The sequence below is a fragment of the Epinephelus lanceolatus genome, chromosome 11 (genome assembly GCF_041903045.1).
Source record: "Epinephelus lanceolatus isolate andai-2023 chromosome 11, ASM4190304v1, whole genome shotgun sequence".
NCBI lineage: Eukaryota > Metazoa > Chordata > Actinopteri > Perciformes > Serranidae > Epinephelus > Epinephelus lanceolatus.
Window position 1 is genome coordinate 26,779,882 of NC_135744.1, and position 27,278 is coordinate 26,807,159.

At 41.8% G+C, this 27,278-nt stretch overlaps 1 protein-coding gene across 2 annotated transcripts; it reads left to right on the top strand.

The window, feature by feature from the left end:
* Positions 1-27,278, top strand: cxxc5a (CXXC finger protein 5a). Of its 2 annotated transcripts, none has more exons than XM_033634077.2 (4): positions 1-136; positions 260-317; positions 12,875-13,893; positions 25,853-27,278. In XM_033634077.2, the coding sequence occupies exons 3-4, from the start codon at positions 13,099-13,101 to the stop codon at positions 25,895-25,897; spliced, it is 840 nt and encodes a 279-aa protein (XP_033489968.1). In that variant the 5' UTR covers positions 1-136; positions 260-317; positions 12,875-13,098; the 3' UTR covers positions 25,898-27,278. The 2 variants fall into 2 exon arrangements, with proteins under 2 accessions (XP_033489968.1, XP_078028567.1); XM_078172441.1 differs by having other exon boundaries at positions 25,856-27,278.

Genomic DNA, 27,278 nt, shown 5'->3' on the forward strand with positions numbered 1-27,278 from the left:
CAAAAATCTATGAAATGTGTTTGCATGTTCCTCTCTGCAAGCGGGGATGTAGAGGTGGGATTGCAAGGACCGAGAAAGCTGGGGGAACCCACGCGTTCAGCCTCAGAGAAAGTACGCTTTTCCCAAATAACTGACGGTGAATATTTTTTTTCTTTTCACATTTGTCATTAACAGACAGCCACTCTGTAGGATTGTGTTCTCGGAGAATAAGCTTTTTTTTCTGCCCTTTTCTTTTTTTTGTCACCATTCTGCACGGCAGGCTGAGAGACGGACCGCTCGGACTGTGGGAGCCCTCCCCTCTGCTCGGATCTGCTTTGGTAGGTGCGAATAAAATGGGCCCGTGTTTGCAAATATGCAGATACATGGAAGGGGAGGGAGGAGGGGTGGTGATGATGGGGGGGATCATACTTTGTTGAAGTCTGCTGAAAGTTGGGATGTCATCTTCTTATAGGATCAAGTTATAGCGGGATGAACCGGGGCTCTTCTGTGTATATCCTCAAATGTGCGACTGCAGACCGTATGCTGGTACCGCAGATAGGCTACCGTGCTCATAGATCACTGAGTCCAGACAAAAGACAGCTATTTTGATCCGCTTTTACTCTTGAAAGGAAAAATTAAAATAGGTTTTAAAACCGCCGGTGATAGGTAATGATGCTTCAGCACTGTGCCGGGATGATGGGGATATATTACAAGCTGCTGTCAGTTTTTCCAAGAACAATCATGTTTTTTTATCTAATAAGTCGCCTCCAGATACGGACACCGAACCAAAAGCCCCATGCGTTATTGTGAATCAGCTGTTAATGATGCGCGCTAAACTTGACGCTTCCAGTTAATGAGCGAAATGATAAACGCGCATTAGAGTCGCATCATGCTTACATCTGACACCTCATCGCCAACCTGTACAATGAAACTTTTATTTAACCATATAGAAACATACACTAGAAAAAGAGATGGCACAGGTTTCCACGCGCGTAAAGAGAGTTTTTTTTTTATTTCCAATAGTCTTATTCTTCTTATTTTTCTTCCGGGCATCATTAGAAAGTTCCCAGGTACGCCAGCTTTCACCGCGCTACCCGGAGATTTACAGTCACACCCCCCCCCCCCCCCCCCCCCCCCGCAATCCGCCGCCAGTATCGCAGATCCAAGCGCTCCATATGTTTGCGAATAATTTGAAGTCACAGTATGCACGGCTGTGGTTGTTTTTCTCCTCGAACTTTTTGTGTGCGCATAGCCTCATTAGGGAGAACAAGACGCAGCAGGTTATGGACAATGGATGAAGCCTCGAGTGTTATTATTGTCACCGGGCTTTTTAACTTCCTCTGCCCGTGTGTGCGTCTGCTGGTGTGTGCGTGTCGGTGTGCGCGCGCCAGTCGACAGGAGGTGGGAGGAATAGAGAATGTGTAGCTCACCGGAGACAAGTACAGGAGTCCGCAGACAGCGCGTCTGGACGGGGGGGGTTGGAGAGGAGGGGAGGAGAGGGGAGGAGAGGAGGGGGGTTTGAACGCTGCATTTGCATCGTGCATCTCCTGAACTAATGCATTAAGTATTCTAATAGTCAGCTGCACCAGAGTCTGTGGCGGGCCAAATGCCTCATAACCCTGCAGGAAATTAGACAATCTTTTTTTTCCCCACCTCTGTTAAAAAAGCTGCGATTACCTGGCACCTGCGCATGCAGTGACGTCAGTGACGGAAACTTGTTAGGAGTTATTCAATGCGCTGAAGGGGGTAAATTGTCCAGTAAACCTGATTTGATTAAAATTAGCAGGCAATTTGTTTATTCAATTCAAAACATGTAAATGATTCAGGATTTATTGTTGAAAGAAAGTTGAGTTTATCTCTTTAACGTGTTCATCACACTGCCAAACTAAATTCATTCCTGTTTTTCATTGGGCTCATAAGTGTTATAATAGCCTGCTGTGGGGATCAAGTCAATGTGTGTTAAATATCTAAGCAGCCATGATAGAAAAACATCCCACATTTTGGTTAGATTTTAGTTCTGAATAAGATTATTGCCCTGCTCTCTGAAAAATAATGGGAAATATAAACACACATCGGCCCTTATTGTTTTCCTCCAATCCTCCGTCACCTATTGATTGAACCTATTGAACTACTGAACCAACCAACCATTCATCCATCAGTCAGTTGTCACTATATTGTGGACTGACGTTCATTCTTACACACATGAACGAAAACTGTTTATTCGGGGAAACTGTTAAAAATGTGGAGCTATTACGAGCTGAGAGCTGCGTGTGAGTGTTAAACGAGCTGTTCATGCTCATACAAGTATCATAGAGCTGACAACATTCACCCGGCACCACCGCGGCTGTTAGGAAGTACTCATCATTTGTATTACCGTGAATGTACAGTATTATCTATTAAAGCACCACTTCATTCACCAATGATTTAGGCTCAAAAGTTTTTGTAAACGCTCCTCATACACTGAAGACCTCTGCTTGTACACACCAGATTTCACCAGTGATTCATACACTGAACCTCTGACATATTTAATCGAGCTTTTGAATGGTTTTACAATGTTTGGACACACTGTGTAGGCTGGTGTAGGTGTGATATGACCAGCTTTGCTTCAGGTATACAGAATGTACTGATCATATTTGTGTCTCTCGTGGCTTAAAGGAAAAGTTTTTGGAAATGTGCTCGTTCGCTTTCTTGCCGAGAGTTGGAGTAGATGAGAGGATTGATACCACTGATGTTTGTACTTTAAGGATGAAGCTACAGCTAGCAGCCAACTAAAAAGACAATTTGACGTTTTAGCGAGGGTTACTATTTCATGGTCAGCACCCGTAACTTCCTGGAGTCTCCGCTGGTTGCCTGGTAACTGGTCCTGGCCAAGAAATAGTTCAGCATATAACCCCTGTAAAACACACGTTGATTTTTGTATGGATTAAACAAACTGGATATCACGCGTTAATTGCTGAGCTACAGAGATGTTAAGCGGATTTTGTAATGGACAGAGCCAGGCTAGCTGTTTCCCTCTGTTTCCAGTCTTTATGCTAAGCTAAGCTAACGAACTGTCACCTGGCGGAAGCTTCATATGAAGAGTTTTCACCAAAATGTTGAACTTTTCCCTCTATGTGAGCATCTGTCTCAGGTCATGAATACTGAGCTACAAGTTGTATGCAAATTATTAGAAACAAACCTATACATGGGCTGGGGGAAACTATTTTCAGGCAGCATGGTCAAGTAGCATATAGGGAGACAGCAAAAACAGAATTTCTCTCAAAGGATCAATACAGTATTCTGTAGAGCTGGAATATCTGGATAAAAACACCACATTTCACATTCACATGACACTCTTTTCATTTCTGCATTTCATGAGGCTGTTTGCACAGAATTTGGAGCTGACTGGCAGAGAGAGCAGCTACAGTATATCTGAACCCAGACTCAGTTTTAAACTATTAGTTGTTTACACAAAATCAAGCTTCACACGCAAATGAATACCCGTATGTCATGTATCAACCTATTGCGCATTTTGTTAATGACATTCAAACAAATTTTCAGGTTCTGCAGATCTGCTGCTGTTGACAAAGTGACAAAGTTACTGAGCTGACATCACTTAGCTAGTTCCGCAAAACAAGGCATTAATGTCAAGATTTCCACTAAGTGTATTTACTGAATGAACAGCAACATTTATAATCGCATTAAGAGCGTTGTGTTATTCCTCCTCAGGCCACTCAATATTTTGTCGGCTACACTAAATGACTTATTGACCATTAAAACTAGAGTAATTGTCCAGCACTCAGACTTTCTTTCCTTAAAGTGTAAAGAACAGATCCAGTTTTGCCTATAATGAAGATCAAGCATCAAAGAAAACCGTCCAAAAAGTCGCACTAACACAGAGTGACTGTTCCTGCTGCAGTTTTATATTTACCTAAACAAGAAGCCGCCAGTTATTTTTGCAGATGCTTCGATTGCAGGTTCAGATCATGCCTCTCAGGCCACACCTGCGCTCTGCAATGTCCAGCTGAGCGGATTGGTTGATCCGAGAAAGGCTGTAGCACTGTATTGATCATTCACACCATTTATACCCAGATCTTTATCTCTGTCCGCCAACCCTGTGTAGCATGTTGAAGACACACTCAGGGAAATATCAGGTATAGTTAATATTTACACCTATTTTTATGCTGAGACAGCTTGAGGTGCAAAAAATGCAGCTCCTATTGGTTTCAACACGTGACTAGTAATTACAGTGTTCTTGTCAGGGCATTCACAGACACCTGAGGTGTAAGGCTTTAAATATGAAATACAGCATTAAAGGGGATCTATTTTGCTTTTTCTTGTTTTTTTGTCAAATATTCTTGTGCAATCTTCCAGTGTCAGATGTTCATATTAAATGTGGTCAATGTTTTAAATAATGAGGTAAAAATAAAAGTAGCCAAATCCTGTGAGAAAGTATCTTAGGCTTCAGACCATGCTGAATAGGCCTACTCTCTTTTTACAACGGTTTCTTAGTACTTTTGAGACAAGCTGAGGTCAGCTCATGACAGTTTTCTTTATATGGTTATCTGCCCCAAGCACGTTACTGCAATGCTACATGTAGCTACATGCTAATGTCAGGGAAACCTGTAATCTTGCCGATGTTATTAATTCCTCTCCAGTTTCATATCATATTACTGCTCGAACATGTCCAGGAGTGAAGATTTTGTTTTAGAAGCTTTGGTAGAAAGTCCTGCTATACTCTGTACAGTCAATCCCTGATGTTGGAGCCATAATATAGTTTTTGTGTGTTCATCCTTATCTAAACACAAGGTAGATATAAATATACACATGCAGTTATTAAACTGAACACAGGTGGAGCATTCATGTGTGAAGTGCATATAGGCAAGCTCCAGGTAATGGAAATCAGGTGTGTAGAATAGGAAGCAAACAGTTTTTGACCGTGTTATGCAAGCGTGTCATATAATCATGAAGTATCGGCGTGTAAAACTGAACTTGCTGAATGGAGTAACGGATGATATGGACAATGCTGTGGCCCTACTATATTATGGTTAGCATGTGTATATTGTATTGAGAATAAGTTGATCGCCAAATTCAAAGAGATAACACGCACTGGACATTGGTGTGTTCTCAGGCCAGAACACGCGTCCAGAACGTGTTCACCTGTTTGCCCCTCAGCGGCTTGTTTAGACATTTTGTTTTGTAAAAAGTCACTACACCTGACTGGAAGTACATTGCTACATGTAGCTAGCTACATGCTAACGTCAGAGAAACATCTTGGTCGCTGATGTTATTTTCCCCTTGATTTTGGATCATATTCCCGCATGTGTAATGAATATGTCACACCAAAGAAAAAAACATGTTATTGACCTCCCAGCCAAATTTGAATGATTAAAAAAATTGGCATGTATATAGAATAAAAATTCAAAATTGTGAACAAATGAGCAGTACTTCCTGTCCACTGAAGGAGCTGAAATGATGATCCAGTCGATGCGAAACTGACACTCTTGAATAGCTAAGCCAGGAGCACAAAGCGCACACACACCTTGAGCTGAAAAACGAGCCGCTGCGCAGCGACAGACTCTCATTCAGCAGCTAACAGCAACTAACATAAGCACAAAGCGCACACCCACAGCAGTGAGCAGTCACTGCTGGCTGGCCGGTAGCTGATTTGGCCAGAATAACTGAAAGATGCGTTAGTAAAGGCTATTTAGCTTGTGTTTATTTGCTTATGGCATTTATCAGAGTTGTTTATTCACATATTTATTAGACTGAAAGACCCAAGAGAGCTCGTGGGATGTAGCAAACTCATTGATCACACACAGTGAGCAAACAAAGCGACAGTGATTGCTGTGATTTTGCCTTACCTGGACTTTAAAAGCTTTTATTGGTGATGTGTCATAGTAGAAAGTGTCACTTTATTATGGCAGAAGGATACAGAAGAAACACTGACCAATCAGAGCAGACTGGGCTTTTTTTGTGCTCAAATGGAACATGTCAGACAGTAGGTGAATACAGGTGTTGCAGCAAAGACAGCATGTGGAAAATAAAGTGTTTTTTCGACCATTAAAGCATGCAAACAGGTTCTAGTTGAAACCCAGAATACAAGTATGAACCTGGAAATGAGCATAATAGGTCCCCTAAGTCTATAATATCACAGGAAATCAAGTAAACGTGCTCAAAGGACAAAATAACACCAATTATCTGGTTTCAGCAGTATGGCATTGCCACTCTCAGTACTACAGGCAGTTGTGGCTTAGGATACAGTTCACATAAGGACATAAAACCTCCTCTGTAAATGATGCGGCGAAGGGATCTGAAGAGCCATGATGCTGGAAGTCGAGGAGGGTGATTAGCCTAAGACTAAACGCCATGCTCAGGGGTTGATGATGATGGAAAGAGTGTGACTGATAGGTCCGTATGGATGAAAGGCAGATGTGCACACACACACACACACACACACACAGCAGAGGAGGGTGAGCATCAGGCTAAAATAGGTGACCATGCTGTCATTCGTTACACAGTGTGGTAGACCAAAGCAACAAATGTGGTGTGGTGCAAACACAACCTGTAAACATAGACGATACAAATCTCTGTCCATGTGTTTGTCATTCCAGACTGATTTGGTGGTTTTTGTATTTTTTTGTGACAGAATATTGGCCTTGAAATGCAGTTTGAATGCAGCAATTGTCAAATTGACAAATTGTTTTTGATGTGTGCAGATGAAAAAATATTAATAATTTCTACAATCACATTCATTTCTGTTTTACAAATCACAAGAAAGCTATTGGCCATTTAATACTTGAATTTTCTGTGTTATTGTCACATTTATCTACTTGTTTTTCCATAAAGATTGTATAGTTTTATTAGCACTGAGAAGTGTTGTTAAGTAGGCAGAAATCTGAAAAGGGGAAGAAAAAAAGTAATAATACAGCTAACCACAGGCATATACACGCACTTCATACAGATACCCAGTGTTTCCTGGACATCAATATATTTTTATTGTAGAGCTGCCCACAGCATATTCGCTTAGTCCCTCTTTACCCGCTCTCTCTCGCACTCTATCCACCTTATTTTCAAACACGGAAGTAAATAGTGATCAACTTCCAATTGTTTATGTTAGTCAATCAGTTAGTTAGTTAGTTAGTTAGTTAGTCTGTGTATTTTATATAGTTAACTGTGCCCACGTTTCCGTTATCTGGTAATTGCCGGTAAAAATAATTCCCTCTAAACGCGAATAAATCACACGTCAATCAAAAACTATGAACCAAAAAAGCACAATCTATCCCGAGTGAGACAAAGTGCTTGATCCCCGTCTCCAGTGTACCAGCAGAGAACCTGCAGAAGCGAATCAGCAAAAAAAACACACCGGGCTACACAGCCTCTCTACCTGAGCAGCTGAAGCTGCGGCTCGCACCCTCGACACACAGACACACAGACGGTGCTTCTGCATGCCAGCCAAACGTGTGCGTGTGTGAGGTGTACGCTGCTTTTCTATCTTTTTTTCCTTTTCTTTCTTTCTTTCTTTCTTTCTGTCAGCGACATACACTCCTAAAACAGGACGGTTTGTTTTTATTGACTGAGTTGATCATTAAGCCATAGTGATGGGCGGATCGGCTCTGATAGTACACGAATCAGCATGTACGCATCAACCATCCAGCCGTTACAACATGATTGAGCTAGCAAAGCAGTTTTGTGTTGCTATGTGTGGTATTTATTCAGTTTTGGGAAATCACGATGTCTAGAAAGCATCAGTGGCTGCAGCTGACAGGGTCAGCTAACAGCAGCAGCAAAGCTAACATCAGGACGTCATCTGTTAAAAGCCTCCCGTTGTCGGATACGACATGAAACTACTCCAGTTAGCTCAATCATGTTGTAACTAAGACATCTGCTGGAAAAAATATTTTTTTCACAGACCGTTTGTTGAGTTAACACAGACACCGCTAACGGCTAACGGCTAACAGCTAACGGTTAGCCCAGCTAATCTACGATAACCATGTTATTAATTACACACACAGAAATAGTAATGTTTGTTCAATCATTGTGTTTATAGACTTTACAAACATCAGATTAATCTAAACGGTGATATAGTGACGTGAAAAATGTGAGATATATATTTATAGAGCTAAACTCAACAACGTAAACAACAAGGTGATTCCCATTTACACAGTGGTCAAGAGTGCTGGACCGGAAGTGTCGCACAAAAAAATGGAAGCTGGCTGCGTTCTGTTTTGCCTCCGTGTTTCCGTGAAAAATAAGGTGGATTGGACCACAAATGAGACAAGAATTAGCTGCTAGCCACCCCACGGTCCCTCTGCCTTACTTCTCGCTGCTGTGGACTGCTTACCCTCTGAAGAGCTGGCAGCACCTGTGCTTGGTCTAACTTGTGTAACGGCAGCAACAGAAAGTTTGGGGTGTCTGGGCTGTCCAGTCCCCCTGAGCTGGGATTTTCCCCAGTTGGATTCGAGTTGCTGTTGCCCGCCCTCCTCCCGATGAGGAGGTCTGTAGCGACAGGAAATGAGGAAGAAGACACACTGTGATTCGAGGCTCTAGCTAACTTTTGCTGCATAAACATGGTCTTGAAGCCGCAGCAAACTATTAGCAACGTTTTCTCGCCAACTCGGAAACGCTTTGCCAATACTGACACGTTTTATTTCGTTTATAGTCAGACAGTTTATAAGTCCGTCTTCCTTTTTTGGATTGTTTTGCAGTGTAGGCAGTTCTTTCCAACGCTAGAATAGCAACTTTCTCTGCAGGCTGCAGTTGTAAAACAGCCAATGGGAACACTTTCTCTCTGAAATGACTGATGATTGGCCAAAGTCTCCCGTCACAGCCAAGATTGTCTAAAGCTTGAAAACCGAGCCAAGTGAAGGTGCAGAAGTCTAGTTTTCTCTCGGTCCACTTGAATTGGAATATGCTCAGTGTTTACTATGGGTTATTATGGGATTTTTGTCCATTGACGCCCAAATGAAACAGCCTACTGCAGCTTTAATGACTGAAGTATTCAACCTCAAAGTCATGCTTGTCACACTGATGTGTTCAGCTACAATTCCAGTGAAGCTTGTGCTTACATATCTGTCAGATTATTAATATTTTACTGTAGAAACAAAAAGAGTGTGTGTGTGTCACTGGGTTATGTTGATGTTGCTGGGACTGACGCAGTCAACAGTATAAAAAGTATTATGTCACAGGCATACTATTAAAATCATCAATGCTTTAAAAGAACAGCAGTCCAGTCGCCCTTTTTTTAAAAACCAGTGGTGTCATCAGCACGTCAGCTGCTGCGAGGCTGGTGAGGTAATAGTTCCCCAGCTGAATAATTATGTTACAGCTGATCAGTGATATTTTTGAAACTGTTTTCATGAGCTGCGATTGCCAACTTTGTAGCCGACTTGAGAGCTCATTTATTCGAGCCATTGATAATGTGCCAGTTCATTAATTATGTGGAAAACTCAAGTCTTTTATCACATTTACTGTATTTAGAGCATTGATGAAGCAGTTGGATCGGAGCGGGATATTCTCCCAGGCCATGATTAATCAAGAAATAGTGCTGTTGTACGAGTAGATACCTAGATTTACTTGACATAGTTGCACAGTTGCTAGAGCTCATTTGAGACGTTATATTGAAATCTTAATGAAAAATTGCTTCTATCAGCATTAATGCATTCATACCGGACCACTAAATACATCATTTCAGGTCCAATATTCCATGAAACCACAAAAAAACCCATGTATCCCTCTGATGATTTGCAGTGCTGTTATGTATTCAACCACAACTGAGCAGAGATGCAGTTAGTTTGAGATGCCTTCGGGAAACCGGACCCTGGTCAGTGCTGTAGTGGGAGAAACTGAAACTATGGGGCTGAGGGGCTGCGGAGCTGGCTCTGGTTCGCTGGCGCCACATCCCCCTGAGCTGGTGAGAATGTGGGGGCTGTGCTCTTGCCTTTGAAGCTTTACCTCCCACTAATTCTGGCCTTCCAATTTCCACACACTGCACAGACACCCCCCCTCCATCCTCTTCCCCTCCCTTTCCCTTTGTTTCCCTTATAAGGACTGGCCCGGCCATTTCCTCAGCTTTTCTGTGGGAGGTGGTATGCTTGTTTGTGAACATGGACAGGTCAGGAGAATAGCAGCATAGTTTTTCTTCTCATAGATGAGCAGTCACAGGAATCTTACGCTAAAAGCCGGTGGATGGATGCATCTCTGTCCGGTGGGGAGTCTCTCACTACAAGCCTAGTGAACCCTCTTCATCGGCCCCACTGCTCTATTTGAGCTAATATTTCACCAGATGATATTGCTCCATAGGTTTGGTAATAGGATAGAAAATACTTTCTAGACAATGATAGTACTCAAAAGACTTCCAGAGTTAATGAAAAGAAAACCAACCTTTGTTCTGTCTCTGGGCTTTTGGCTACATTTTCAGCAGATTATTGTGTGAGAGTCTAATATGGGACCGTCAGATATTTATTGTCTCACATATTGTATCACAAGGTTATACACTCAGATCAATGAGCATGTAATTGTTAGTCAATAAACGCAACATTTCTTAAATGACTAACCTGCAGTCAGGGCAGTATAATTTATTTATAAAGATGGTCTGAAAGACAACTTACATTTTTTTAAAGTGACATTATAACAAATAAACACTGTTCATTTCACAAATGACTAATTTCATTTCAAAATATAAAATAATCTGACTGAACTCACAGTTCCGTACTCACATAACACAGACCAATAGGAGACTGAGGTCAAAGAGTTCGCCTGGGTACCATTTCCAAGCAGGAGATAAGGTGACAGATTAAGACAGGAACTTTTCTGTGGGAGAGCGTACACATCTGTAGTTATTGCAGAAACAGTGTGTCTCTTTATGAATATGTTGCACACAAATACCATGTTTCAATAATTGAATATTTCAGCACTGAACAAAAGTCCTAACAGAGTATTCCATAAAACAAATATGCATTAGTTTCTAAATTCTGCAGTTTACCAAAGTACTATTAATCCTCGGTGCAACATTATTGATTTGATTTTATTAAACCTAAATAGCAAGGATAGGCTCCGACCTTGTGATTTCTTTTCTTTGCCAACCAATCAGAGAAATTTCAGGGCTCCAAGGTGAGGGGTTTGATTTGTAGGTTGACATGTCAAGAATTACAGGAAGAATGAAAGTTTTTAGCTTTTTTTGTGCTTGAATTTGAATTGAACATCAGTTTATCTTGGTTAAAGTTTTCAGCGCTATAAATTAAATTGTAAAGTGGCCCCATCTTTTTTAAATTTTGTAAGACTAAGTGTTGATGTAAGCAATGAGTGTCATCAGCCCCTTTTGTTTCAAAACACTACAGGTGCCTCTTCTCTAATGACCTCAAATGTTTGCATAATTTTACATTATGTAATGTTATTATATTAATTATTCGTCAAAGTTTGTGCGTGTTTTTCAGTCTGGATCAGGATGTTGAGTTTGTCATGTCCACCAAATTAGTGACTCGGATCCTAGGCTGTTAGTTTTCTTCAGGCATTTCATATCTTAAAAGCAGCTATAACCAATTAATTTTTGTGCTTTTAGAAAAACAGCTCTAAACCCATGTACACTATCTGCTCAGCACCAAACGACAGACAGTTAGCAACTAGAGCTGCAATAATCAATCAATTAGTTGCCAACCATTAAATTAATCGTCAGCTAATTTGATTAATGATTAATTGGTTTGATTAAGTTTTTTTAAAGCAAAAAATGTCAAAATTCTCTGATTTCAGCTTTTTAAATGTGATTGGCTTTTTTTTTCTTTACTTCTCTGTGACTGTAAACTGAATATCTGTGAGTTGTGGTGGACAAATCAGGACATTTGAGGATGTCATGTTGGGCTTTGGGAAACACTGACAGACATTTTTCATCATTTTCTGATATTTTTTAGACCAAACAACTAATTGAGTAATCAAGAAAATTATTGATAGATTAATTGACAATGAAAATAATCATTGCAGTGACTAGCTAGTGAACATAGCATTTTTCAGCTAAAGAGCCAGATATTTCCCTCAGGAGTAGGTAGCGACCAAAAATGAGGCTAAAACAGAGTGAATATTGGACTTCGCCAGGTGGACAAAAATGTGACTCCAAATGAATGCTAATGTTGCTCTTTGAAGTTGCAGTGAAACGGAACTTATGGCGTCTTTGGCTTCTGTACTTTGACGCATTTCCCAGTGAAACGGAATATTCATGCGCTGTACATTTACGAGGATTTAAATCAAATCCTTCACATTTGATTTGATCGCTAAAAAGTGGGTGGGCTCAGAGTTTAGCATGATATAAAGCTCCAGTAGAGTCTGCTGCTGACTGACTGTTGGCTCCATACACACCTTCCCCACAGTTCAGGAGGAGGTGAGGGAGAGATGGAGGAATTCAACCTCCATCACATTGTTTTGGAAATGAAAACAAATGTTTGGCCCACCGATATCTAAACTCACATCTCTTCCTATCTGTCTCCATACTGCTCTGTTAGCTACTACAACCCACAGATGGTGAGGTGTGGCTTTATATGGATGGTGTGGCTAGCTAGTTGCTCAAAGTCTCATTTGATGGGATGAGCTTTTATAAATGCCCCTGAGTGCAAGACAAGTCATCAGACACTTGAAAAGGTTTTACCTGGTTTTGAAGACAGAGAAATATTTGGCTCAATTAACACAGGATTAAAACTGGGAAAATGGAGCCAGTTTTTTTATTCACTGGGTCTTTAACTGCTTGGTGTGTAAACAAGTGTCTGCTAACAGGTTCATTACATCATCTTAAATGGTGATGTTCTTAGCAAATCGTCTTGCATTTGCCCCACAACTTAACAGACACCGGAAAATGTTTATTTTGAGTGTTTCAGTGTTTTGTTGAAGTGATCACTGATGAGTAATTTACCTCTCCTCTCTCTGTGTAAAGTTTCCAGATGGCCCATGGAAGAACGTGGATGAGGGCTGATCTGTAGTGCGGGCAGAAGGCTCCGGGGCCCGCCTGTTGTCGGCTGGCTGATTGGTCCATCGAGGTGAGGCACTTCTCTCACCGGGGCACAGAACGGACCGAGACAAGGTCTTTGCTCCCCCTCCTCGCTCACCCCTGCCCCCTTTCCACCCTCACCCCCAACCCAGGCACGTACGCTCTGGACCATGTCTAGCGGGCTGTCGGAGGGGGGCCGGACAGAGGACCAGGAGCGGAGTAGCTGCAAACAGGACTCTCCTGTTATAGAGCGCAGAAACCGCAGTGGCATCATCAGTGAGCCCCTCAGTAAGAGCCTTAAGAAGTCCCGTACCCTCTCCCAGTACACAGCAGTCCCCTCCGTCACCACCAATGGACACACGGACAATAGTGAGACTAAAAGCCACTCGGCCAAGCCTCAGCCACCCCCGCAGCCCCAGCCCACTGTCTCCGCACTGACAGCAGCCAAGTTGGACCGGACCCTAGAACAGGTTCTGGAGGGACAGAATGGCCTGCTGCACTTTGCCCAGGCAGCAGCACTGTTAAAGCGGGCCGGTATGGAGCACATGCTTCTGCCTGGGGGCATGGGAGTGGGAGTTGGCGGTGGAGACGCAGGCTCGGGGGCTAGCGACTTGGAGGGTACGTCTGTCACGGACGCCGTAGGTGGTCCTGTTGACTTCCCATATGGAGTAGGGGGTGGTTTCCCCTTCAACCCGGGGCTTTTCATCATGACGCCGGCTGGAGTGTTTCTGGCGGACAGCGCGCTACACATGGCCGGCCTGGCTGAGTACCCGGCGCAGAGCGAGCTGGCCTCTGCGATCAACTCCGGTAAAAAGAAGCGAAAACGTTGCGGCATGTGCCCACCTTGCCGACGGCGGATTAACTGCGAGCAATGCAGCAGCTGCCGAAATCGCAAAACAGGCCACCAGATCTGCAAGTTTCGCAAATGTGAGGAACTGAAGAAGAAGCCCTCTGCTGCTCTGGAGGTAAGTGGGTGGTGGTCATAATGTGCTATTGCAGTGTGGGCCATTTTTTAGGGTTCCTCCAAAAAAAAAAAGCTGAAAGGAATTGGTTCAATGAGCTACTACGGAGCTACTACAAAGATCTGGGCACATTACCCAAAGTGATCAGAGAAATAAGCTGTAATTTTGTCTTGTAGGACCCAAAATTTAGTTGATCCACAGCGAAGAACTGTAAAAAAAAAAAAAAAAAAACACTAGCAAGCTCTGCAAACATCACAAACAAGCACAAATAAACAAATAAGATCTTGGTCACACCTGAATGTCATTCCCCTTTAAGGGAAATAGTAAAGGGGGGCTTTTGGTGGGGTGATGTCTCCACAAGCAGGGAAATGACAGGTGGTGAGGAGTGTGGTGGGTATGTGCAAGGTAAGCGTGCACCATGGGGTGCCTTTAATCTGTCCACCATAACCACACAATCACCTTGCCCATATCTTTCAATTGGAAGGCTAATTCACGATCTTAAACTAAAGATTACACAGAGAACGTACTGCTCCCTTCAGTGGAGCAGTTTCTGTTTGGCCACATGTACATTGTGCATATGTTGTAATCCTAAAGAAAAAAAAAGTGTGTGTGTGGAGGCAGAGTGGCAGTAATTGTGAATATGTGTACAGTATGTGTTTGTGTGTAAGTGTACATGCGTGGGTATGTTTGTGTATGTGTGTGTGCATGTAACAAGGTCCATCTGGCCACAGAGCTGTCATCTGGAGCACCAGGTGTCAGTGTGGCACATGCCCCCCGCGCCCCCCTCCTCCTCCTCCTTTCTTTGCTGCCGCTGTCCTTCTCTCCTGTGACACTCCTGCTCATCTAAATGGCCCTCCAAACTTCCTGTCTGTTACCTCCGTTACACTCAGTGGCCTAACTAACCCCGGCTGTGATGACAGAACGACCAATCATGAAATCAATTTCAGCAGATGTTCCATCTCAAAGGAAATAAACTTTTTGTGATCAATGGATAATAGTGTCACTTTGGCATTACATAATAAATTGATAGATGTGTAACACAGTGTGAACATGAACCAGTGGAGAGGCCTCTGGTCTAATTGACACAAACTGGATCTGTGCTTCAAACTGCTAATGGCTTTACTTCTTTCTCTTTCTGATGTTGATTGAGGGTGACAGCTTGGCCTCTTGTTTGTGGGCTGAAATGTTGGTTGTTCAATCTCAATGTGCTGACATCGACTATCCGCTGCGAAATGCTCCTTAAATGGGGGTGGTTTTGTTATCGCAGAATTTTGAGTGACACAAATTAAAAACACAGTATGCTGTGACATCATTTTGAGTGTAAGATTAGCTCAGTTAATGGATGTTCACGGACCTTCAACATCGACTGATTGATCCATTTCTGCCACAAATTCTGCTCTGAGTCATCTTCTCTGTAACGGTTTAAGGGTTCCTAACATCTAGCCGAAATATCCAACCAACATGATAAAACAACTACGCATAATCAGGTGTTTGTGCATGCTCATGCTTAGATATTTTAAAGGCAACATCAATATTTTTGCATGTTTTAACCTGTTTACTGCTACTGAGCCTTTTTGAAAACATACCAAGGCGGTTTTTTAATGCATTTTTTCACCCATGTGAGTTTAATTTCCTTATAAAGACTGTACTGTCAAGAAAAATGACAGCATAAGCACTTTAAGAAATTGTCAAAAAAACGACACATTTACATTCATCCAACAAAGCTCTCTAGTGGAACTGTGACTCTTGTCCATCGATAGCAAAAGAGCATGTAGGGACAACACATTGTCACTCCCAATGCATCAAATACCAACAGAACAACTTGGTTAGTGGCCCTATGTCAAACTATGACACTTTAGATACCCCTCTTGTGTCAGTTTAAGATGCACAGGAATGGCGTGTCGCTTTCTTGTTATTACAGGTATTCTGTCTTTTCAAAATAACCTTTTTTTTAAACAGGAAATGTACAGTTTCCTCTTGTTAAATAGAAGCTTTTTTCAAAATAAATATAAACCCAATACAGGTTGGTGAGTACATACTACGTTATGTACTTAAAATAACTCAATGTTGATTTTTGGGTACACATGGCACATAAACCACAGTCCTCTGGGGGAAAGTCCTATGTAACCTCTCACCCTACATGGATGTTCCTGCTCTTTATACTACATCATTTGCCTGTAGCATCAAATAATGATGCCAAAAGGTGCCTCAGTGTGTGGGTATGTGACAGTGAGGACCCTGGTAGGTCATGTGTCGCTGGGTTAACCAAATGTTGGATATAAACACAAGATGTCCTACAGACAGTTAACGTTTTCTCATAACCGTGAATCAGTCTCCAGTTTTAAATAAATGCTTATTATTGTAACTATGACAATGAAGGTCCTCTGACTTTAATGTAGCAACTTGAACCCAAACCATGATGTTTCCCTAAATCTAACCAAGTTGCTTTTGTACCTAAATCTATCCGGACCTTATAACCTCACCATCATAACTACTGTCAACCACTGTTTCAACAATGATTTGTAATGGACATGGACTGCACAGACAAATTATGTATATTGTCATTTGATTTGGGGGACTTGTTGGCTCGTGGTGGTTATCCATAGACTGATTTACAGGATGTAGACTGTGGCTTTAAACCTGCCAGTGGCGGATGATGTAATCTGGCATTCTCTCCCTCTTCCAATATCAGTGTGTTACAGTTCAAGCTTACATCCTCCCTGCTGAAAATGCATATTTTGACAAAGACTTGGGTCATGCAATAAGGCACACCTGCTTGTTCTTTCTGTGAATAGTTGTAAAGATCTAGAAGGAATAACACAAATTGCGAACGCACCTTGGAATAGCCCAGACTCCATCTCACAGGACTCTCATGCCTGATGTTTTTTGACACGACCAGTGGATACGTTCATTTTCAGTGTTGTTAAAGTCACTACTCACATACTTCCATGTGTTCTTTATGTTGGCATGGATACATCCACTAGATTGCAGGGCAGAGTCAAACGTTTCTGACAACAATAAACAAGGTGACGTTCGGGGAGGTCGAAATAATGCACTGTTCACTGATGACGGTATTGTAGACTGCAGTGGTCCACTGCCCCCACAAATTCTGTTGCTAAAACAGTGTTTCGTTCGAATCTGTAAGCTTCCAGGAAACATGCACAAATACGGATGAAATAAATGCAGAGTATTGACCGAAGGCTACGTCCATGTCCGTATATGCATCTAACACTGAGGATAAACGAGCCGGAGACAATTGTAGATGTAGATGTAGATTTCAAAAAATACAAACAACCCATAGCAGCTTTTTTTCCTCATAGCAGAATGATAATGTGTGCTTCCAGTACTTTCTGGAACACTAACACAGTGCTGTGGAGACAGGTCTGGCTCTGTGAGACTAGATCATGCCTGGTTTAATTGTTGTCAGAAACATTTTTTCAGGGGTTGTAAGGCAGGTGAAAGCACAGATCAATGTTCACAATGATTTATACTTTGTTCTTGGTCACATTTTTCCTACTTTAGATAAGTGGAAACTAATGGCTTCCCACACCACCATGAAGAGAAGACTCAAAAAATTATAAAAACTAAAAAGTACACGGTGAAATTTGGAGCATTGTTGGCAATAATCAGAAGCATACATGATTTGTATGACAGTGAATAAAAACACTCAACAACTGTGGCATGGTGTTTCTGATGGTGTGAAGCTGAAAGATTCATATGCTAGTCATCACGTGCCATTAAAACCCCCTGACTTTCTCACAAGTTGAGAATGAGACTGATGTGTCTGAATCCCGGCATGTTGTTTTTCACTGTTGTATTGTTCAGTTGCAAATTAATGAGACGCTTTGTTTGTTTCCGTTGATGATTCACCAAAATGGTGTAATGTGTCAGCTCTCTATGTAGGTGGTACGACTCAACGTCTGCAACAGAAAGGAATTTAATTTTAATTTATGATTTGCAATTGATGTTGTCATGGCAGTTAGCCTAATACCAGTCGTTCACACCAGTGATGCCAAACCCAAGGGGGCTTGAATATTCATGAGTGTTGATGTTGATATAGGTCATCATGCTGCTTGAGACGTCAGTCTGCTGATGTTGCCAGTGGCCACCTCGTATGAAAGAAACTCCAGGGTACCATAAACCTGCCAAGCCTCCAAGTACCAAGTATAATAGCAGTCTGATTATTGACTTTAGTAATCGTGTGTCCTATAATTACCTTGCACACATTTTGTACTCCTGACATCTGAAAGTACTCGCTAATTTATTTAATGCGTCTGTCAAGCGATTTCCTTTTTTCGAACCAGAAATGAGAAAGCTAATCTCTGCTTGTAACTTAATTTAACATGTACAGTGTGTGTGACAATATTAGACTAATGAATATTCTGTAGTTAAAAGTTTTTGCTTGCTGTGTGGGCAACACTTCTCCACATTACATCATTCCTCATGTCTAAAATCATACTTAAGATTTAAACTAGTCAATTAGAACATGAAGTTTAATGTTTTTCACATGGTCAAAATTTTGACTGTTACACTAAAGTTCATCCATACATCAAGTAGAGATGGATGTGAATATATGAATTATTCTGGTCTCATTAATTGCCAAAACAGCAACCGCATTGTAGGTGTGCAGCAGAGAAAATGTGACAGTATATGAACAAAGATGCAGTGCTTATTTAGAGAGCTAAAAAATTTGTGTAGTGCCACTGATGCACTTATTGTCTCAGGCATGAGTGTGCCATGAGAAAGGCAAGAAATATCCATGCCAAAGTGTGCAGCTTCTGCACATCTACCCACACAGAGAGCATGAATCAACACCTGACAACCCACAGCATGAAATAAAATCTTTGTGACAAGGTAATCCCTATAATATTCCTCTGATGTCACCTTATAAACAGCCTCTTAGTCATGTTCCTTCCAGTTCATTCTGGACATCTTTTTTATGTGGTTGACACCGTGAAGTTAGTATTTTAGAGGAAAACCTTTACCCCCCAAATGATTATGTGTGTATCAATTACTCACCCCTTGTTGCGTGGAATATGTGAAGAGAATGTTGGATTTTTTTTTTTTTTTTTCCTGTCTCAATGGGAAAAGGAAGAATCGAAAAATTGAAAAGTTCTTGTTGAATTAAAGTCATGGGGTCAGTGTTTAACAACAGCAAAACAATATCAAAACTTCCATGTACAATTTCTCACACAGCTTTTCCTGTGTAATCCAAGTCTCATTTATGCAGTTGTATGCTTAGTACTTCCCAAACACATTCATTTTCACTAAAACTTTCACTAAATAAAACACTTCTGTATAAATTGTGCAGGCACGCCACGCCGTCCATGCCTGGGACTCTGCACAACTGTTTTAAATGGTAACTTATTAGTGAAAATGAATGTGTTTGGGAAGTACTACGCATACAGCTGGATAAGTGAGACTTGGATTATACTGCTAGAGTTTGTAAATGGATGTTTTGATATAGTTTTGCTGTTGCGGTCCCCTATAACTTCAATTTATCAAATATTTTCTCTGTTTTTGGATTCTTCGTTCACTGGAGACATGCAAAGTAAGCAAAGTTTTCTTCTCAAATTCAACCTAACATGCAACCTAACAAGTGACTAAACCTGTGTGCTTTGCAATACAGCTAACAAAATGTAAAATACACCTGGACAGTAATTGCGTTTTACCTCGAAATGAGACCAGTAAGAGGTCTGCAACCTGCTACCTCTTTGCCCCAAACTTGATTTTCTACGCTACCACAGTATTAACGTTTTCCCCCACATATAGAGCTCTGACAGCATTACAGCATTTTCAATTTTCCCTGTTTTTTATTTGTCCTCATTCACTCATACATTTCCCATTAGTAGTCTAGTAGTTGTCTCGAATGGCTTTGTTATTAAGTCAACAGCTCTTGTTCAGCAGGTGATTAGATCAGAGAAAAGGGCCTGGGCCGCGCTGTCAGTGAGCGTGATGTCATCAGTACAGGCTAAATGTCAGAGGATGAGATTCATGGTGGTTGTGCTGCGTCAGGAGCGAGTAGATAGTCAGCAGTAAATCCCAAATGTCAATAATGAGTAGATGATGTGACATTGTCAATTTCCCCTCATATATATTTTTATTGTGTTGAAACAAGGCTTCTGTAGGAGAAATTCCTGCTTCCTCTTAATGCATATTCAGTGCGACTCGGGCAGCACCTGTGCCAGAGGAGATCGTCCTGGCTTTCAGAGTCCACAGCGAACCGCAGTGAGCCTCAGCTGTAGCTCAAACAGCCCCTGAGTGTCACATTCCCCTCCAATCAAAGATAGAGCAGCACGTCCCCGTCTGCTGCGGCTGTTGTACTCAGTGTGCAATCTCTAAAGGGGCATGATGTCTTATTTAACATGTGTCTTGCGGTCAATTTGTCAGATGGTTCTAACTGTTTTTTGTGTGCAAGTAAAAAGACTTTAGCTTTGTTTTCCCGCATTTGCATGGAGGTTTATGTTTGTACGAGCCTGTGAGCGCATACGCGTCGGTACACAAGTGCAGTCCAGCAGCAGCAGTGTGCTTATTTTAAGGGTGTTGACGGTTTCCATTGAAAGCTCATGGCAGCTCAAAGAGGAGCGTAAAATTGGCAAGTGAGGGGGAGTGAGCATGCTGAGGCCTTTGCCACCTCATAGCTCACTGGCTGAAGATGTCTGGATTTATTCTGGGAATGCTACATTTGAGAGAAATAAGTGGGAAGGCAGTTCCTTTCTGCTCTATGTCTGAAAACCCTCCAGTGGTGTCAGTCTCAGCGATGGTTGTTCAACACAGAGGGAAAGAAGGAGAGTCAGGGTTAGGAAGTTGTAATGTATCTTGTTTTTACTTGTATGTCAGTGTACGTTCAGGATGTACTGTAGCAGTGGGCGGGTGATGCTTGAAAATATTACACGATAAGACAGGAGCTGAGTTTTTCTCTTTGTCTGCTTATAGAACAATATATTTAGCAATAAAATTCATTGGTTGTGTCAAAGACTTGCTTCTTTGTCATCAGCTAAGCCCGAGCATACTTGTGGTTTACGTTGGGGGCCACTTTGCCAGTATCAGACGTTGATATGGGAGTAGCGTATTCCCTCATGGTCTTTCCTGCCTCCCAGACACCGTGCACCAGACAGTCAGGACAGAAGAGGCTCATGCAAACTGACAGGCACGCAGACTGACACCGAGACACATGGATGTGTGGGCAAGTTGCTGGGCAGACAGGGGGACAAGTTGGAGTGGACAGAGGAGCCAGAGGAGGACAGAAAGAGAGAGAGAGGAATCCAAGGTGTTGTACTGTAGACTGCCTCCTGGATAACAGTGCACTGAGCAAACAGCCATGTACACTTAAAGAGAGTCAGTGGTATTATTTGTAAAAAGAAGTCCACTAAGTAAGAACCAATTTTGTAATTGTCAACAGACGTCTGTAAAATTAGTTTTCCAGACATCTGTGTTGCATATAACGGTTGTTTTAACAGCATTTCAGACAAATGCAGCCATTCAAATGCTGCTGAAACAACCATTAAATCCAACATATTTGGTTTTCTGTTTCCAGCATTTTAAATGTGACAAGTTACTGTTTTTGTTGCCATATATGACAGTAAATTGAATAGCGCAAATTGGAGACCTTACTGTAGCCGCTCGGATGGACAGAAGGACAAAAGGGGGTATTCGGCATCCTATATGGCTGCCTATGTCACCAATAGGAGGCCCAACACCGTCAAAGACAGAATGATTAACTGATTAATGAAAATAAGTTGCAGGTCAATTGATAAAGACAATTATCTGTTTACACAGTTGACCCGGGCATGTATAATTTGCATACAGGATTATGGGTTGCACTGATGGATCAGATTGTGTGTGTTTATGTTCCGAGATGCACGCATTTGTTCTGTTAGAGAAATCGTATCAGTGTATTTAAATATCAATCACCACTGACCTCTGAAAGGGAGAGCAGGCTTACGAACATCCCACATGCACTACTACATGTAGAGATGCGTTGCGTTCACTCTGTCAGTTTTATTCGTGGTGTCTATAAGGGAATCCTCACATTTGTTGATGATAAATCCATGTAAACAATAACCAGAAGGCTCTTTGGTGCCCTGGGGTAAAAAAATTGAATTCATGATGGCTTAAAGCGGTTTACAGGAATCTGCATCAGTCACATGTAACAACAGGAGCTGTTCTAAGTTGTGGTGAGGAGGATGTTAGTTCCTTCTTCTGCCTTTGTTGTACGTGACACATGAATTGTTTGTGTTATGCTAAGACAAATGCGCTGGTCTTGTTTGAAGAAAAACATCCATCGATTTTAGTGATTGGCCACTTCACACCCGCAGATTCCATCTGTTTGAACCTCTGCAATCAGTGCTGGTGAAGGAAGCCTTTTTCTATTCCTGAACTGCTGCCACTTTTCCATTGATTGCTCATGTTTGATAATGAGGAAAAAACAGCATTTACAGTTCAAGCGAGCAGATTTGTTGTTTTTCTTTTCCCACACATTACGTCATGGTCAGTCCAGCCTTTACCGAGTTTCTGACATCTGTGGCAGCGCCAGATGTTGCTGCCCTCTGACTGTCTTCTCAACAGCTGAGCGCTGCTGCAGAAAGGTCATCACAGAGATGGATGATGGGCCAGCGATATTTAACACAGACTATAAAATAATGTTAGCAATATGTTGGCCTTCAGGTTTGTGGTTCATATTAATATTCATTTGAGCCCCAAATGATTTCCTAAATATGTTTGCGTTTGCTACAACTTTTAGAAATTGATTTGAAGTTGAGGGGCTGATGTGAACTGGCACACGCATATGTGGGCTATGAACAGCTCTGTGGCATTCAGTGTCTCTGCTGTCAGATTATTCCTGATTGAGTCAATTTAACAAATAAAGCACAGTGTGGGCTATATTTGGCTGAGATCACTGGAGTAATTACCTTGTTTGAAGTCTTTTTACCCGAGCGAAAATGTTTCATTTTTGTCAGCAGGAGTTAACTTTCAAAATGAAAGTAAATGAAACCTGCGGAGCACGAACCCCGCTGTCACTCAGTTTCATGTCCAGATATGAACAATAGCATTCAAAAGAACACTGTACCGCTGATTCAAGGGTAGAGGAATGGTTTAAGTGGGCCTGAAAAGTAATTAGGGCTGGTATTGTTTTTGGTTTCAAACAAACTTCTCCGAACTAATGGCCTATTTGCTTCTGACGCCTTTGTTGAAAAACTCATAATTTCACTGCAGCTGTGCGAGCGAGCGGCGCAACAAGACGCACAAAATTTTGAATCTGATTATGCTCAGGTTATTTTGTCACAAGACTTTCATTAGAATTCTGATTGAATTTCTTTGTCTTCAGAGGGCATGTGAATGTTGTATGACACTAACATGCAGTACATCTTCTGTTTCCTTTTCTGTGCGATAAGTGTGGTTGTATGCGTGCGTGTGTATGATTCCATACTAAAGCCTCTGCTGTAGTGAACTGATGGAAAACTGAATCTGAATCCATCGTGTATGAGAATTTTAGTTTAACAGTCTCACTGTTTGGTGTGATTTCGGGGGTGTATTGTGAGTGTCGGTTAACGTGCCACTGTGTGTGGAGGTGTGTGACTGTACTTGAATACATATTGGTTCGGTGTGAGAGTGTGTGTGGGTGCATAAATGTTTGCCGAGCTCCTCCTGCCTCGCTCCAGGCAGAGCTGGCTAACGGAAGAATCCGTGCTGCTGCAGAATCGAGTTGCACTTTGCAGGACGCCAGCCGCGCTGCAGCTCCAGGGACCACGAGCGCCTCTCTATCTCCTGACTGGCAGGCCGCTGCTGAGCCCTGGAGCTGCATGCATGTGTGCCACTCCTGCTCAGTGCAATCAGAGGCACAGATAACCACAGTGAAAGAGGAGTGAGAGCGGCACAATCATTGATGATGGTGTGGGAGAGCAACGCGTGTGGCGGCTAAATAATAAATGTGGCATATCGGGTTTTGTGTGAAGCCAGGACTAAAGCCCGTTCCTGTTGCTGAGGAGAGAGGGGAGCAGCTGCAATGCCAGACAATGTAGGATGTAGAGATTTCACACATTCGACTCATCTAGGGAGAACGTGTGGAACAGAAGTCAATCGATTAGTTGTTTGACATTAATCATTTAAGTCATATATCAACTAAAAATACTGAACATTCACTGTTTCCATCCTTTTAAATGTGAAGATTTTTCCCTTTAGTCTGTTGTGTAACATTGCAGATTGAATATCTTCAGTTTTTGGACTGCTGGTTGGACAAAACAAGCAATCTAAAGACTCCACCTTGGGCTCTGATAACTTCTGATTATTACATGTCATACATTAAAGGTCCAGTGTGTAGGATTTAGGGGGAAATATTGGCAATGTGTTCTCTTTAGTTTATAATTAACAAGAAAATAATGTTTTTTCATTGTTTTAGAATGATTGGTGTTTATATACACAGGGAGAGGGTCATCATCCATGGAGTCGACCATGTTGCACCTCCATGTTTCTACAGAATCCCAGAATGGACAAACCAAACACTGGGTCTACATAGGGCCATTCGCATTTTCAAATCAGCCACCATAGTTAGGAGCCCCTCTAGGACAAGAACACTAACTTGAAACCATTTTATTCAGTATTTTTACCAGGTTAAATCAGTGGGTCCGTTTGTTTTGCAGAGGAAGAGAGCTCTGATAATTCAGCTACTGGTAAAAAAAACCTCTTTAACATCTGGATCTTAAGTTATCAGAGGAAAAAGGTGAGCATGAATTAGCAGGTGCTAGTCTAGCAGCCTGCGATGAGCCAAACAGCACTGGAGAAACAATGATTCGTAACGTGAAATTGCTTTATTCAGTGTTTTTAATGGTTTTAATCACCTGGTTCGTTTGTTAAGAAGAGGAAGAGACCTCTGATAAGTCAGCTTCTAGTAAAAACCTCTGATTACATGGACAAGAATAACCCCTTCATGAGGCTTATCCTGGTTATCATCATATTCAGCATATGTACACATTCTGGTTTCTTTCAGTTATCCAGCTAGCATATTTGGGTTTCTCATAAACAGAATATGGTGTTTACATGCTTATACACATAACCCGGATACTCCAAAGACCCGATCATAAACAGGTTATTTATGTCCATGTTACTGCACTCAATGAATACTGCGGAATTCTAACCGGGAGTCCATGCTTGGCACACGGGAAAAGTTTCAGCTGGGTGCCACGAAAACCTACACACCACTCCTATAATCCTCTGACAGACTGTGAGATTTAACCGTCTGTTAAGTTTAGTGCAAGCTACACTGTGCGAATTGGATCCAATTAACTGCGGACTGTACGACGACAACACCTATAATCGCAGGCTACGATGTGATGCAATAGCTTCCCAGACTGAGTGTGCAAGCAGGTTGCACAGGGTATCACAGGGTATTCGCCAACTGTAAAGCACACCATGGAGGGTCACATTATCAAACGACCTAAAGTTTTGTGGGCACTATACTGCGGTGTGTGGCTGTGTGTTTGGTAGCTACAACTCCGCTGCTATTTCCTTCCATGCTTTGTCCTTCTTTACGCAATCATGGTAGGAGCTGGAGAACATATCATACAGGCGAGGCTTCCACTGCAACAACTTGACAAGGTTTTTCTCTTTGCTGGAACCCGACACATTTCTCTTTTTCCTTCATGGCGTGCTGCTATCCATACGTTTGTTTGGTTTTAGCGCCAGTGCGTAATTTCATGCTGCATTTCTATTGGTTGGTGAGTCGTGAGATGGAAGATCTTTCACACTGTGTGATGTAGGACCACTGTTTTCGAGCTACGACCAAAGATATCTATCAAGATTTGAAGAAATTGTAGCTTCTCAGTGAAGTCGTAGCTTTAGGGATGTATTTGCAAAGACTTATAAAAATGTGCTGCTTTTCATTAAAAACTCCAACCTCCTCTTCTCTCTCTCTCTATCCCTTCCTCTCCCCTCCCTTCCCCTCTTTGTCTTCTGTTTCTCCAAGAAGGTGATGCTTCCTACAGGAGCGGCGTTCCGGTGGTTCCAGTAGGACTCCTCCTCCACTCCCTACCCAAAGCTCTGCCATCAAGTGCAATGCCAACTCCTGGATTGTCTCCGGAACAGACACTGGCTAATAAACAAACAAGCAACAAATAAAATTATAGAAAAAAAAGCAACAAAAAAAACAAAGCAGAAAAAAAAAAAATCAATCGGGTAATGGATGCACCTACTTATTCCTTGAACCAAAAATGAAGCATAAAGAAAAGCATCTATGGCAACTTTCATTCCCTTTTCTATGTTTCCATTTTGGTACCTTTTGTCCTTTTTCCAGCAGGTTTTTTTCTGTCGCTTAAACATGGAACTGTTCATTGCCAGAAACAGAAATGACGGACTGAGTGTGGACAATCAACTAATTTCTGTGTTTGGTGTTATTGTTGTTCATGTGTGGAAAGATACAGTACTTGTGTAGAGAATGTAAATTTACAGCTATATTTCAAAACTAGTGGCTAATGGCAAACATTATTGTAATTCTTCACCATTTCGTTACTTAAACCCTTTGTCTGTTTTACGATTCTTTTTGTTGAAGGGTCTAGTTTTCAGACAGATCGCCGGTTGTCTTTGAAAGACAAAGAAAATGTATCAAATTGTGACGCTGTCGATTTCGGATTTAAACTTAACTGAAAAAGTCATGTTACTGGGCGGATATCCAGAGACTCTTCACTGGGTTGAAGATGCTGTTCGCCAGAGCTGTCACTACTGTAATCTCCTCAATCAGCCCTCCTCTGCATTTCCAAACTTTTCCTTTCGTGAAACTGGCAGCCTTATGTTACTGTGGCCCTACTGAGCACGTGCCAATACTGCTCAGGGCAATAGCACTAAGAGACAGCACTTGCTCTGAGTCTACCCTACTGAACGCACTGAGACAAGATTACATTTTTTTTTTTTTATTTGTTTGTTTATTTGTTATATTTTCATGATTTTGTTATGTTGCTGGGTAGCTACAGCTTTTAAAAATAACCAATCTTTGTATTCGTTTAGAAAATTGGACTGGTTTTGTGAATAAAAAGGAATGCATGTATTCGTGTCAAAATTGACAATTCTGATGTTTGTCTACTTGTCTATTTGCATGTTTTGTTTTGTTTTTTTAAAGAAAACAACTGGTTTGACAAGAAGAAGTTTAAATTTTCCATGAATTGAGACAAATGTTCCCTTTTCCTTTTGTAATTGGATGGTGTTGGAAAATTCTCAAAGATCCTGACGCGAGCAGAACTCATTAAAAGTAAATCAGGCGGTGGTATGGATCACCATGATGTCCTTGGTTTGACTGAGATATTTCTCTCACTGCCTATGTAATATCTTCCTATAGTGGAATGACTGATGGAGCCTTGCTATGCTAAAATGTAACCAAAATGATTTAAAAGATGTTTGAA

What these genes read in the sequence shown, in the direction of transcription:
- cxxc5a (XM_033634077.2), top strand. Translation starts at nt 13,099, where the DNA reads ATGTCTAGCGGGCTGTCGGAGGGGGGCCGGACAGAGGACCAGGAGCGG. An exon ending in AGCCCTCTGCTGCTCTGGAG is followed by an intron (nt 13,894 to 25,852) that starts GTAAGTGGGTGG and finishes TGTTTCTCCAAG; the next exon opens with AAGGTGATGCTTCCTACAGG.